At 44.6% G+C, this 13,238-nt stretch overlaps 1 protein-coding gene across 7 annotated transcripts in view; it reads left to right on the top strand.

Moving 5' to 3' along the window:
• Window positions 1-239: 239 nt before the first annotated feature.
• The window catches only part of LOC130355280 (cyclic AMP-dependent transcription factor ATF-7-like), a 116,746-nt gene continuing 103,747 nt past the window's right edge, over window positions 240-13,238 (top strand). Inside the window, exons 1-2 of one of the 7 annotated variants that reach the window (XM_056555204.1) lie at window positions 363-439; window positions 2,433-2,482. Coding sequence is in view for 2 of the 7 variants with exons in the window: in XM_056555209.1 (XP_056411184.1) it covers window positions 337-439 (103 nt within the window). In the remaining 5 variants the exon portion in view is untranslated. Of the gene's footprint in view, window positions 440-494; window positions 624-2,432; window positions 2,483-13,238 lie in introns of those variants that run through there. The other 6 variants (XM_056555205.1, XM_056555209.1, XM_056555202.1 and 3 more) reach the window with 6 other exon arrangements.

Below are 13,238 nucleotides of genomic sequence, written 5' to 3' on the forward strand. Positions count from 1 at the left end.
ATACGGTTCCATAAGGTTTTCACATAGAAAACGTATACAGGAACTGTATTGCAAAAACGTGGTGTGAAAGCACCCTTACATAAAACAGATAAAGAGTAACACTGCAAGGCCGAAAGAGGCCGCTGTTCACCTATTCGCACCAGAAATTCCTGTAGACAGCCAGTCACCGCATACCACGCTCTCACCTGTCAGTCAGCCCTCTCAGCTCCGCCCCGTCGCATTCTTGTCAGTCATTCTGACCCCGCCCATTAAGTTGTTAGAGCTTTAGCCCCGCCCCAACCCCCTGACAATCAGCTGGAAGCGCTGCACGTCACGAGGCAGGGGCCTGCCCCGCCCATGTTGTTCTCGCGAGAGTTGAGTATCGGGGCGCCCGCGCTGCTGTACGTTGCTGGCGGAGGAGAGCGGGGCCGGGACTCAGAGGAAACGGAAAGTCGACACGGTGAGAAACCGCGGCCGAGCGCATACTCGTCTGTAGCGCACACACTGCGTGTCACTCGCGGCTTTACCGACACAACGCCCCAAATACCCTAGAGGTTTAGAGAGGGCCCAAAGCTTGTCGACGCCCCCTTTCCTCAGGGCTGTTTTAAGCAGCCAATGAGAGGCGGCGTATAAGCAATTGACAGGTAGCGCGTCCAATAAGAACTTGCATGGGGGGCGGGTTAAACAGGCCTGGGACAGATTGTACGCTCACAGACTTGCTGTCTGAGCTTTCAGCCAACACTGTCTGCTCCCTCCCAGCTCTGCCCAGTCCGGTGTGCCGTCTGCTTCTACCCAGTGTCTGCTCACTCCTACCACTGCTATACTCCAACCACTGCCCACTGCTTGAGTGTCTGCTCACTCCTACCACTGCTGAGTGTCTGCTCACTCCAACCACTGCTGAGTGTCTGCTCACTCCAACCACTGCCCACTGCTTGAGTGTCTGCTCACTCCAACCACTGCTTGAGTGTCTGCTCACTCCAACCACTGCTTGAGTGTCTGCTCACTCCAACCACTGCTTGAGTGTCTGCTCACTCCAACCACTGCTTGAGTGTCTGCTCACTCCAACCACTGCTTGAGTGTCTGCTCACTCCAACCACTGCTTGAGTGTCTGCTCACTCCAACCACTGCTTGAGTGTCTGCTCACTCCAACCACTGCTTGAGTGTCTGCTCTCACCCACCACTACCCAATCCTGAGTGTCTGTTTGCACCCAGTGTTGCCTGATGTTGTCTGCTTACTCCCAGCTTTGAGTGTCTGCTACAAGTGCTGCTCAATGTTCAGTGTCTGCTTCCACACAGTGCTCTCTAGTCTCAACCATCACTGCCCAGTGCTTAGTGTTTGCTCACTCCAACCACTGCCTAGTGCCGAGTGTCTGCTCACTTTATCTACTACCCAGTCCTGGGTGACTGCAATGTTGAGTCTGTTTACTCCTAGCTCTGAGTGTCTGCTTCGAGTGCTCCTCAATGTTCAGTGTCTGCTTCCATACAGTGCTATCTAGTCCTTTGTGTCTGCTGTCAACCATCACTGCCCAGTGCTGAGTGTCTGCTCACACCGACCACTGCCCAGTGCTGAGTGTCTGCTCACACCGACCACTGCCCAGTGCTGAGTGTCTGCTCACACCGACCACTGCCCAGTGCTGAGTGTCTGCTCACACCGACCACTGCCCAGTGCTGAGTGTCTGCTCACACCGACCACTGCCCAGTGCTGAGTGTCTGCTCACACCGACCACTGCCCAGTGCTGAGTGTATGCTCACACCGACCACTGCCCAGTGCTGAGTGTCTGCTCACACCGACCACTGCCCAGTGCTGAGTGTCTGCTTTCACACAGTGCTCTCTAATCCTTAGTGCCCACTCTCATCCATCACTGCCCAGTGCTGTGTGTTACTCTACCACCAGCTCCAAGTGTCTGCTTGCACCCAGTGCAGCCTGATGTTGAGTGTATGCTCACTCTAACTTCTGCCCATTGCTGAGTGTCTGCTTACTTTCAGCTATGAGTGTACGCTCAAAGTTCTGCCCACTTTTGAGTGTCTGCTTCCACACAGTGCTGTCCAGTCCTCAGTGTCTGTTCCTACTTATGTCTGCCCAGTGTTGTCTGCACTACCCAGTTCTGATTGTCTGTTAGCAGATGTGCCCAATGCTGTCTTGTGCTTGCCCAGTTCTGTAGTAATTCCTATAAGCGATGGTTAGTTTTGATAGTTGTCTCTTTCAGTTGTCCTGTCAGCCCTACAGATACACGGTGTAGTAATGCCAATGTCATGTCGTTATTTCTGCCCAGTCTCCATGTAGTAATGCCAATGTCATGTCTTTATTTCTGCCCAGTCTCCATGTAGTATACTATGCCAATGTCATGTCGTTATTTCTGCCCAGTCTCCATGTAGTAATGCCAATGTCATGTCGTTATTTCTGCCCAGTCTCCATGTAGTAATGCCAATGTCATGTCGTTATTTCTGCCCAGTCTCCATGGTGTTGCCTGACAATCCTGGCGCCGCTGACCCGGAGTTGCCCGTCAGTCTTAAGTCTTTGTTGTCTTCTGTCTGTCCAATGATTGTTCATGCCATGCATCTGCTGTTCTGTGGATATTATAGATGTAGATCACTTGTGTGTTCCTAAGGTTTTATAAAGCACATCATGTACAATGCAGGTATTACTATTCTTATAAGTTATTTTATTTTCCTTTTCTTTGTGTAACTTGAGAAAGGTAACCTATTTTTTTTTTTTTTTTAAGTAATTATCCTGAATCAGCGCTTATTATTTGTGAACTTTGGTGCTGAAATAAGTGTCAAAAATCAAAGTCCCATTGACTTATGGGATCCTGGCGGAAGATTTGACATATTCAATCTTCTGCTGGAATTCAAATGTTCATTGCAAGTTCCATTGTGGAAATGTGTGAGGAAAGACTTATTGAAGGCTATGGGAGTGTGATGCAAGGTGGAATTCCATGCAGACATTCCTGGTGGCTTCTGCCTTGAATTTCTGTAGTCTGATCAAGACCCTTAAAGCGTACCTGTCATAGTGCAAAAGAAAAAAGTGATATGTTCCTCAGGACCCAATCCTGATCATGTGCATATAATTTTTATGTGTCTCGGACCTATATATCCAGAGATATAAACATTTATCTGCTGGTTAGTTACTTTTTCATTGTGCAGGCTGGAGGGGGCGTGTCAGTCTGTCTCCCTCACAGGAGCAAGCCTGTGCAGTCAGCCAATCAGTACTCTCTACTCTGTAACCCTTTCCTCTCTGGTTTTATGCTGTGTCATGTGTCAGAGGAAGATACTTGGAGCTTGCCTGCAGTAATCAGAAGACATTATGGTGAATTCATAACATGATAAAATGTATAAATATAAGAATAGATCTTTATAAAATTAGTGCAAGGATTTTTTAGATAAAAGTACAGCATTTTTATGAATACATGTTCTATCTGTTTTATCTTCTCCTAGTAAAGCTGGATGCTAATTCTGATCAACTTCTTTGTCATTCAGGAGTCCGAGAAAGCTTTGACTATTTCAGCATGCTGGGAGTTGTAGTTTAGTAACAACTGAAGCTGCAGCGTTTGTAAATAACTGTGTTAGAGCAGTGTTGCCTCCAGCTGTTGTAAAACTACAGCTCCCAGCATGTCCACACATCCTTTATCTGTAGTTTTGCATACACAATAGAAATCTCCTATACTGGATACCGGTATCCTTTACGGCCGGTATCCAGTATGCTGTAAAATCTAGACTAGTCTGTCTGGCTAAAAGACAGGCGACCCCTAGTGGTGGCTATTTTGAGCTTGAGTTTCAGGTGAAAATGAAAAAATTTAACAGGTTTATATCGTGAAATAGGCAAGAATTCAATAAAAAAAACATACTCCAATTGCGCAAAAAATCCCTTAAGTGCTATAAATGCACCAGTCAGCCAAATGTACTAAAGAGCTGAATTTATTTGTCCATAACAAGCGCTTTCGGAATCGAAGTGACGCCTTCATCAGTTTCAAGGACTAAATTAGTCCTTGAACCTGATGAAGGAGTCACTTTGATTCCGAAAGCGCTTGTTATGGACAAATTCAGCTCTTTAGTACATTTGGCTGACTGGTGCATTTATAGCACTTAAGGGATTTTTTTGCTCAATTGGAGTATGTTTTTTTTATTGAATTCTTGCCTATATACGACGGGTGGTCACATGTGGTTCCTTACCTGATCATCTTCTCCTTGCTGCATATCCCTGGTATTCTCCCCGGAGAGGGATTGATTGGCATACACTAGTGTTGTGGCTAACCCATAACCCATGCAGGGGAGCAACCTGTGAATATATACATTTTTATCTCTAATTTAATGAAGGTTAATACCCTATGAGGCGCTCCGTGTTTTCTTTTCTTTCATATGCCTATATTGTGAAATGTCATATTATAATGAGTCCTTCAATATATGAAAAGTTTTTAACAATGACTGTGCCTCTTTAAGGTGATTTCACACATTAATTTTTCTTCCCATAGGTCACATGACTTCCAATAGTATAACTAATCATGTCACCAGGTAGTAGGGGTACTCCGGTGGAAAACTTTTTTAAATTAACTGGTGTCAGAAAGTTAAACAGATATGTAAATGGCTTCTTTTAAAAAAACTTAATCCTTTCAGTACTTTTTAGCAGCTGTATGTTACAGAGGAAAATCTTTATTTTTTAAATTTCTTTTTTTTGTTGTCCACAGTGCTCTCTACTGACACCTGATGACCGTATGAGGAACTGTCCAGAGCAGGAGAAATCCCCATAGCAAACCTATGCTGCTCTGCACAGTTCCTGACACGGACAGAAGTGTCAGCAGAGAGCACTGTGGACAAGACAAAAAAGAAATTCAAAAAGTAAAGAATTTCCTCTGTAGCATACAGCTGCTAAAAAGTACTAAAAGGATTAAGATTTCTTTAATACAAGTAATTTACAAATCTGTAACTTTCTGGCACCAGTTTATTTAACCCCTTAAGGACTGAGGGGTTTTCGGCTTTTGCACTTTCGTTTTTTCCTCCTCACCTTTTAAAAATCGTAACCCTTTAAATTTTGCACCTAAAAATCCATATTATGGCTTATTTTTTGCACCACCAATTCTACTTTGCTGTGACAACAGTCATTTTACCCAAAAATCTACAGCGAAACTGAAAAAAAAATCATTGTGTAACGAAATTGAAGAAAAAACGCCATTTTGTAAATTTTGGGGGCTTCCGTTTCTACGTAGTACATTTTTGGGTAAAAATGACACCTTATCATTATTCTGTAGTTCCATACGGTTAAAATGATATCCTACTCATATCGGTTTGATTTTTTTCGTAGTTCTGGAAAAAATCATAACTACATGCACAGAAATCTATACGTTTAAAATTCCCATCTTCTGACCCCTATAACTTTTTTATTTTTCTGCGTATGGGTCGGTATGAGGGCTCATTTCTTGCGCCGTGATCTGACGTTTTTAGCGGTACAATTTTTGTATTGATCGGACTTTTTCATCGCTTTTTATTCATTATTTCATGATATAAAAAGTGACCAAAAATATGCTATTTTTGACTTTTTGGGATATGGATTTTTTTGCGCGTACCCCATTGACCGTGCGGTTTAATTAATGACATATTTTTATAGTTCGGAAATTTACTCACACGGCGATACCGCATATGTAAATTTTTATTTACAGTTTTTTTTGTTTTTTTTTATGGGAAAAGGGGGGTGATTTGAACTTTTTTTTTTTCCACTTTTTTTTTTTTTTGCAGTGCTATAGCTCCCATAGGGACCTATAGCACTGCACACACTGATCTCCTATGCTGATCCCTGCAGAGCCATAGCTTTGCACGGATCAGCGAGATAGGGGCTCGATTGCTCAAGCCTGTAGCTCAGGCTTGGAGCAATCAAACCTCGATCGGACGCCGCGGACACAGGTAAGGAGACCTCCGCCTGCGTCCCAGCTGAACTGAACATTGAGATTTTATCGAGATGTCCCGATCAGCCCGACTGAGCTGCTGGGAAGCATTTACCTTCACTTTCAGACGTGGCGGTCAACTTTGATCGCCGCGTCTGAAGGGTTAACAGCGCGCAGCACAAGGATCGATGCCGTGCGCTGTTAGCCCAGGGTCCCGGCTATGATTAGCAGCCGGGACCAACCCGGTGTGATGCGGGGTCACGGCGTGACCCCGTTTTTAACACCGGGAGCGGGCTTAGGACGTACAGGTACGTCCTTAACCCCTTAAGGACCCAGGCTTTTTCCGTTTTTTCATTTTCAATTTTTCCTCCTTAACTTTAAAAAATCATAACTCTTTAAAATTTTCACCTAAAATTCTATATGATGGCTTATTTTTTGCGTCACTAATTCTACTTTGTAATGACATTAGTCATTCTACCCAAAAATCTACGGTGAAACGGGAAAAAAAAATCAATGTGCAACAAAATTGATGAAAAAAAACACTATTTTGTAAGTTTTGGGGGCTTCCGTTTCTACGCAGTAAATTTTTTGGCAAAATTATACCTTATCATTATTCTGTAGGTCCATACGGTTAAAATGATACCCTACTTGTATAGGTTTGATTTTGTATTACTTCTGAAAAAAATCATAAATACATGCAGGAAAATGTATACGTTTAAAATGGTCATCTTCTGACCCCTATGAGGGCTCATTTTTTGCGCCGTGATCTGAAGTTTTTGATCACTTTTTATTCACTTTTTTGTGGTATAAAAAGTGATCAAAAATACGCTACTTTGGAATTTTTTTGCGCATACGCCATTGAACGTGCGGTTTAAAAAACGGTATATTTTTATAATTCGGACATTTCTGCACGTGGCGATACCACATATGTTTATTTTTATTTACACTGTGTTTTTTTTATTTTTGGAAATGCCGGGTGATTCAAACTTTTATTTGGGGAAGGGATAATTGAAAGGGTTAATGATTTTTTTTACACTTTTCTTATGCAATATTATAGCTCCTATAGGGGGCTATAACATTGCATTAACTGATCTTTTACACTGATCCATCTCCATAGGAATGGATCAATCAGTGTTTTCGGCGATTGAATGCTCAAGGCTGGATCTCAGGCTTGAAGCATTCATTCGGCGATCAGACAGCGCAGGAGAAGGTAAGAAGACCTACTCCTGTGCTACAGCTGTTAGGGATGCCGCGATTATACCGCGGTGATCCCGAACAGCTCTCTGAGCTAGCCGGGCACTTTTATTTTCGTTTTTAGCCTCAGCTTTGAGCGCGCGGCTAAAGGGTTAATACCGCACGGCACAGCGATCAGTGCCACGCTCTATTAGAGGCAGGTCCCGGCTTCACTATGACGCCGGGCCCGCCGTGATATGATGCGGGGTCACCGTGTGACCCCCGCGTTCTATCGCAGGACCGGGACCCAGGACATACCCATACGTACTCTCCTGGGTCCTTAACCCCTTGGGGACGGAGCCCATTATGACCCTAAGGACGGGAGCATTTTTTGCAAATCTGACCACTGTCACTTTAAGCATTAATAACTCTGGGATGCTTTTACAAATAAATTTGATTCCGAGATTGTTTTTTCGTGACATATTCTACTTTGTTAGTGGTAAATTTTCGTCGACACTTGCATCCTTTCTTGGTGAAAAATTCAAAAATGTCATGAAAAATTTGAAAATGTTGCATTTTTCTAACTTTGAAGCTCTCTGCTTATAAGGAATATGGATATTCCAAATAAATTATATATTGATTCCCATATACAATATGTCTTCTTTATGTTTGCATCATAAAGTTGACATGTTTTTACTTTTGGAAGACATCAGAGGGCTTCAAAGTTCAGCAGCAATTTTCCAATTTTTCGCAAAATTTTCAAAATCTGAATTTTTCAGGGACCAGTTCAGGTTTGAAGTGGATTTGAAGGGTCTTCTGGTTAGAAATACCCCATAAATGACCCCATTATAAAAACTGCACCCCTCAAAGTATTCAAAATGACATTCAGTATGTGTGTTAACCCTTTAGGTGTTTCACAGGAATAGCAGCAAAGTGAAGGAGAAAATTCTAAATCTTCATTTTTTACACTGGCATGTTCTTGTAGACCCAGTTTTTGAATTTTTTCAAGGGGTAAAAGGAAAAAAATCCTCTCAAAATTTGTAACCCAATTTCTCTCGAGTAAGAAAATACCTCATATGTGTATGTCAAGTGTTTGGCAGGTGCACTAGAGGGCTCAGAAGCGAAGGAGCAACAATGGGATTTAGTAGAGTGAGTTTTTCTGAAATGGTTTTTGGGGGGCATGTCCTATTTAGGAAGCCCCTATGGTGCCAGGACAGCAAAACCCCCCACATAGAACACTATTATGGAAACGACACCCCTCAAGGAACGTAACAAGGGGTACGGTGAGCCTTAACACCCCACAGGTGTTTGACAACGTTTTGTTAAAGTCTGATGTGTAAATGAAAAAAAAAATTTCCACTAAAATGCTGGTTTTTCCCCAAATTTTACTTTTTACAAAGGGTAATAGGAGAAAATGACCCCCAAAATTTGTAACCCCATTTCTTCTGAGTATGGAAATACCCCATGTTTGGACGTCGAGTGCACTGCGAGCGAACTACAATGCTCAGAAGAGAAGGAGCGCCATTGAGCTTTTAGACAGATCATTTGTTTGGAATGGAAGTCGGGGGCCATGTGCATTTACAAAGCCCCCCCCCCCCCCCGTGGTGCCAGAACAGTGGACTCCCCCACATGTGACCCCATTTTGGAAACTACACCCCTCACGGAATGTAATAAGGGGTACAGTGAGCATTTACACCCTACTGGCGTTTGACAGATCTTTGGAACAGTGGGCTGTGCAAACAAAAAAATTACATTTTTCATTTTCACGGATCACTGTTCCAAAAATCTGTCAGACACTTGTGGGGCGTAAATGCTCACTGTACCTCTTGTTACATTCCGTGATGGGTGTAGTTTCCAAAATGGGGTCACATGTGGGTATTTATTTTTTGGCGTTTATGGCAGAACCGCTGTAAAATCAGCCACCCCTGTGCAAATCACCAATTTCGGCCTCAAATGTACATAGTGCGCTCTCACTCCTGAGCCTTGTTGTGCGCCCGCAGAGCATTTTACACCCACATATGGGGTATTTCCGTACTCAGGAGAAATTGCGTTACAAATTTTGGGGGTCTTTTTTTCCTTTTACCTCTTGTGAAAATAAAAGGTAAAGGGCAACACCAGCATGTTAGTGTAAAATAATTTTTTTTTTACACTAACAGGCTGGTGTAGACCCCAACTTTTCCTTTTCATAAGGGGTAAAAGGAGAAAAAGCCCCCAAAATTTGTAGTGCAATTTCTCCCGAGTACAGCGATACCTCATATGTGGCCCTAAACGGTTTCCTTGAAATACGACAGGGCTCCGAAGTGAGAGAGCGCCATGCGCATTTGAGGACTAAATTAGGGATTGCATAGGGGTATTCTATGCCAGTTATTCCCAAACAGGGTGCCTCCAGCTGTTTCTAAACTCCCAGCATGCCTGGACAGTCAGTGGCTGTCCGGAAATGCTGGGAGTTGTTTTTTTGCAACAGCTGGAGGCTCCGTTTTGGAAACACTGCCGTACAATACGTTTTTCATTTTTATTGGGGGGGGGGGGGGGACAGTGTAAGGGGTGTATATGTAGTGTTTTACTCTTTATTATGTGGTAGTGTAGTGTTTTTAGGGTACATGCACACTGGCGAGTTTCTTGCTAGGAATTTGCACTGCGGCGAAAAATTTGCCGCAGCTCATACTTGAAGCAGGAAACTTGCTGTAAACTCGCCCGTGTGAATGTACCCTGTATGTTCACATGGGGGGGGGGGGGGCGCAAACCTCCAGCTGTTTCAAAACTACAACTCCCAGCATGTACTGACAGACCGTGCATGCTGGGAGTTGTAGTTTTGCAACAGCTGGAGGCACACTGGTTGGAAAACCTTCAGTTAGGTTCTGTTACCTAACTCAGTATCTTCCAACCAGTGTGCCTCCAGCTGTTGCAAAACTACAATTCCCAGCATGTACTGATCACAGAAGGGCATGCTGGGAGATGTAGTTATGCAACAGCTGGAGGTACGCAACTACAACTCCCAGCATGCCAAGACAGCTGTTTTCTGTGTGGGCATGCTGGAATTTGTAGTTTTGCAACATCTGGAGTGCTACAATTTAGAGACCACTGAACAGTGATCTCCAAACTGTGGACCTCCCAGATGTTGCAAAACTACAAATTCCAGCATGCCCACACAGCAAACAGCTGTCTGGGCATGCTGGGAGTTGTAGTTTTGCAACATCTGGAGGGCTACAGTCTAGAGACCACTATAGTGGTCTCAGACTGAAGCCCTCTAGATGTTGCTAGGCAACTACTCACTGGCTTCCGTCGCATCCGGGAGCCGTCCTCTTCTGCTGCACGCCGCCGCAGATTTCCGTCGCCGATCGCCGTCGCTCCGCTGCCTCCGGAGGGGTAAGTGGACGTCGGCGCCGCTCCTCTTCGTTTTCCCCGTTCTGCCCCGCCCATTGTGGGTGGGCAGGACGGGGAAAATGAAAGTAAACCTCTCCGCCCCAGATCTGCTATTGGTGGTCGCGTATAGACCACCAATAGCAGGGATAGGAGGGGTGGCACCCCTGCCACCTCACTCCTATCGCTACAGGGGGATCGTGGGTGTTTTTAGACACCCGCGATCCCCCTTCTATTCAGGGTCACCATAGACCCGTAATGACCCGGAATCAGCGCAAATCGCAAGTGTGAATTAACTTGCGATTTGCGCCGATCGCCGACATGGGGGGGGGTCTAATGACCCCCCTGGGCATTTGCCGGCGCGCGGCGTGGACCGAAATTCCCACGGGCGTATGGATACGCCCTTTGTCCTTAAGTACCAGGACGCAAGGGTGTATGCATACGCCCTTCGTCCCCAACAGGTTAAGGGGTTAAAAAAAAAAGTTTTCCACCGGAGTACCCTTTTAAGCCCCTTTCACACTACAGGTATCATCCTGCTTTTTACTGCTGTTATTTTACAATAACCGATGAAAAAAACGGATAAGTAAGAACGGATGATAACAGATGAACATCAGGTTTTTTTTATCATGTTTTTAACCCTTTTTTGTAAAGCTGTACTGTGCATTCTCAATACAAAAAATGGATGTTAAAAAACCTGACAATAACTGATAACGGAGGGTTTTTTGAACATCCGGTTCCCATAGAATTAAATGTAAAATTTTAATGTCTGTTTTTTCACTTTTTTTTTTTTTGCCGGACCAAAAATTAGTGCATGCACTATTACTACCGTTACCATCTTCCGTCACAAATAACGGGCATTATTAATAGCGGGCTATAACGTGTTAAAACGGCTGTTAGAAAAAATCCCATATACAATACAGTGACCCCCCCCCAACCTACGATTGCCTCGACATGCGATCATTTCAACATACGATGGCCTCAGAGGCCATCGCATGTTGAAGGCAGCATCAACATACGATGCTTTTGTATGTCGGGGCCATTGCATAAACGGCTATCCGGCAGCGCAGACTGCTTCAGCGGCCACCGGATAGCCGTTTACGGTGCCCCGTGTGGTCCGCTGACGTACACTTACTTGTCCTCGGGGCTCCGGCGCGTCCTCTTTGGGATCCCCTGCATCGTCGGCGCTCTCCATTGTCGCCATCACGTCGTTGCGCGCGCCGTCCCATCATCCAATAGGAGCAGCGTGTGTAGCAACATGATGGCGGCGACGGAGAGCGATGATGCCAGGGAAGCAGAGGCCTTATCGGAGCGTCGGGGACACCCCGGAGATGCGGCGACAGTCATGGAAGGCGACATCAGGGCAGCGGGGACAGGTGAGTACAACTTCCTATACCAGTGGTCTTCAACCTGCGGACCTCCAGATGTTGCAGAACTACAACTCCCAGCATGCAACGGCTGTCCGGGCATGCTGGGTGTTGTAGTTTTGCAACATCTGGAGGTCCGCAGGTTGTAGACCACTGTGCTATATTTTACACTGCACGGATCCCTCAACATACGATGGTTTCAACAAACGATGGTCCATTTGGAACGGATTACCATCGTATGTTGAGGGACCACTGTAATGGGATTTTCTAACGGCCGTATAGGATTTTGTTACTGCTGTTTTACAGCTGATTTTCAGATGGAACTTCGTACGGATCTTTAAAATGGAGTTATTTTGTAGTGTGAAATGGGCCTTAGGCTGTTCCAGCCAATAGATGTCTCCATACAGTGAATTTGATATTCAGTCTTTGGCCAAGTCATCCCTGTACCCACAGCATGTCATCTGGGTCCCTGCAGCGAGCAGTGAGATAGAGAAAGGAAGTGAAAGCTGACACAGCTTGCTCAGGGACACTAGGGAGAGGAATGCAGGGCACCTGAGTAGATCAGCACAACAGGGCTGTTATCTGACCAAAACAGGAGAAAACACACAGATAAGTGATAGGAACATGATCCTAATTACAGTGTGAGTAACATTCTGGTTTTTGATTTTTTTTTTTTGGTCGCCCCTTGGTGACAGGCTCACTTTAAAAGCACCATTACAGCCCTACCTTTTTAGATCTGTGATCTTCTGGTTGTGAGATAAGCAATTAGCAATTTTCCAAAAATGCAAATGAGCAGCATGAGCCCACAGAGCCTCTGTGCTGTAGGGATAGAAATTCTTTCCCTGCCCTGTGGGATCCTGGTGCTTATTTGAGTTTAATAAAATGAAGGTATGCTTGTTTAAAGGGGGTTGTCCAGGGATAAGAAAAGATCGCTTGAAAAAACAGCCTGCAAAACGGCTTGCAAATCAACATGGTTTTTACACAGCTGTTTTCATGCTGTTTTGCACACTTCCCATTGAAGACAGTGGCAATTGCAGCTGTTGGATGAAGTAAAGTTAAAGAGAAGGTCCTGTACTCTGGGGCAATATATTAAGAATTGCTCACCTTGAATTTCCCTTTATGGGTATGTTCACACTTGGCATGAACACTGCAGATTTCACGCAAGGAAATCTACGGCATGTAATCGGCGAGTTCCACTGCATGGTGCGGTAGTTTTGGCAATGTCTATGGGAGTATATTGCTCTGATGTCTCCAGGGCTCCCATAGACTATACATGGAGTTCATGCCTTCCCTCCACCCAGTTCTGGCATTGCAGGGAGCCCTAGAGCTTGGCCCCTACATGATCAGACACTCATCCCCTATTCGAAGTGTTTAAGAGCTAGAGTACCCTTTTAATTTGTGTTACAATCTGTCAGCTATATCAAACATGATTGATTCACATTTTTTCTCTATACTTTTGCAAAGCTGATAATACACATTTGACATTCTT

The sequence above is a fragment of the Hyla sarda genome, chromosome 2, assembly GCF_029499605.1.
Source record: "Hyla sarda isolate aHylSar1 chromosome 2, aHylSar1.hap1, whole genome shotgun sequence".
Taxonomy (NCBI): domain Eukaryota; kingdom Metazoa; phylum Chordata; class Amphibia; order Anura; family Hylidae; genus Hyla; species Hyla sarda.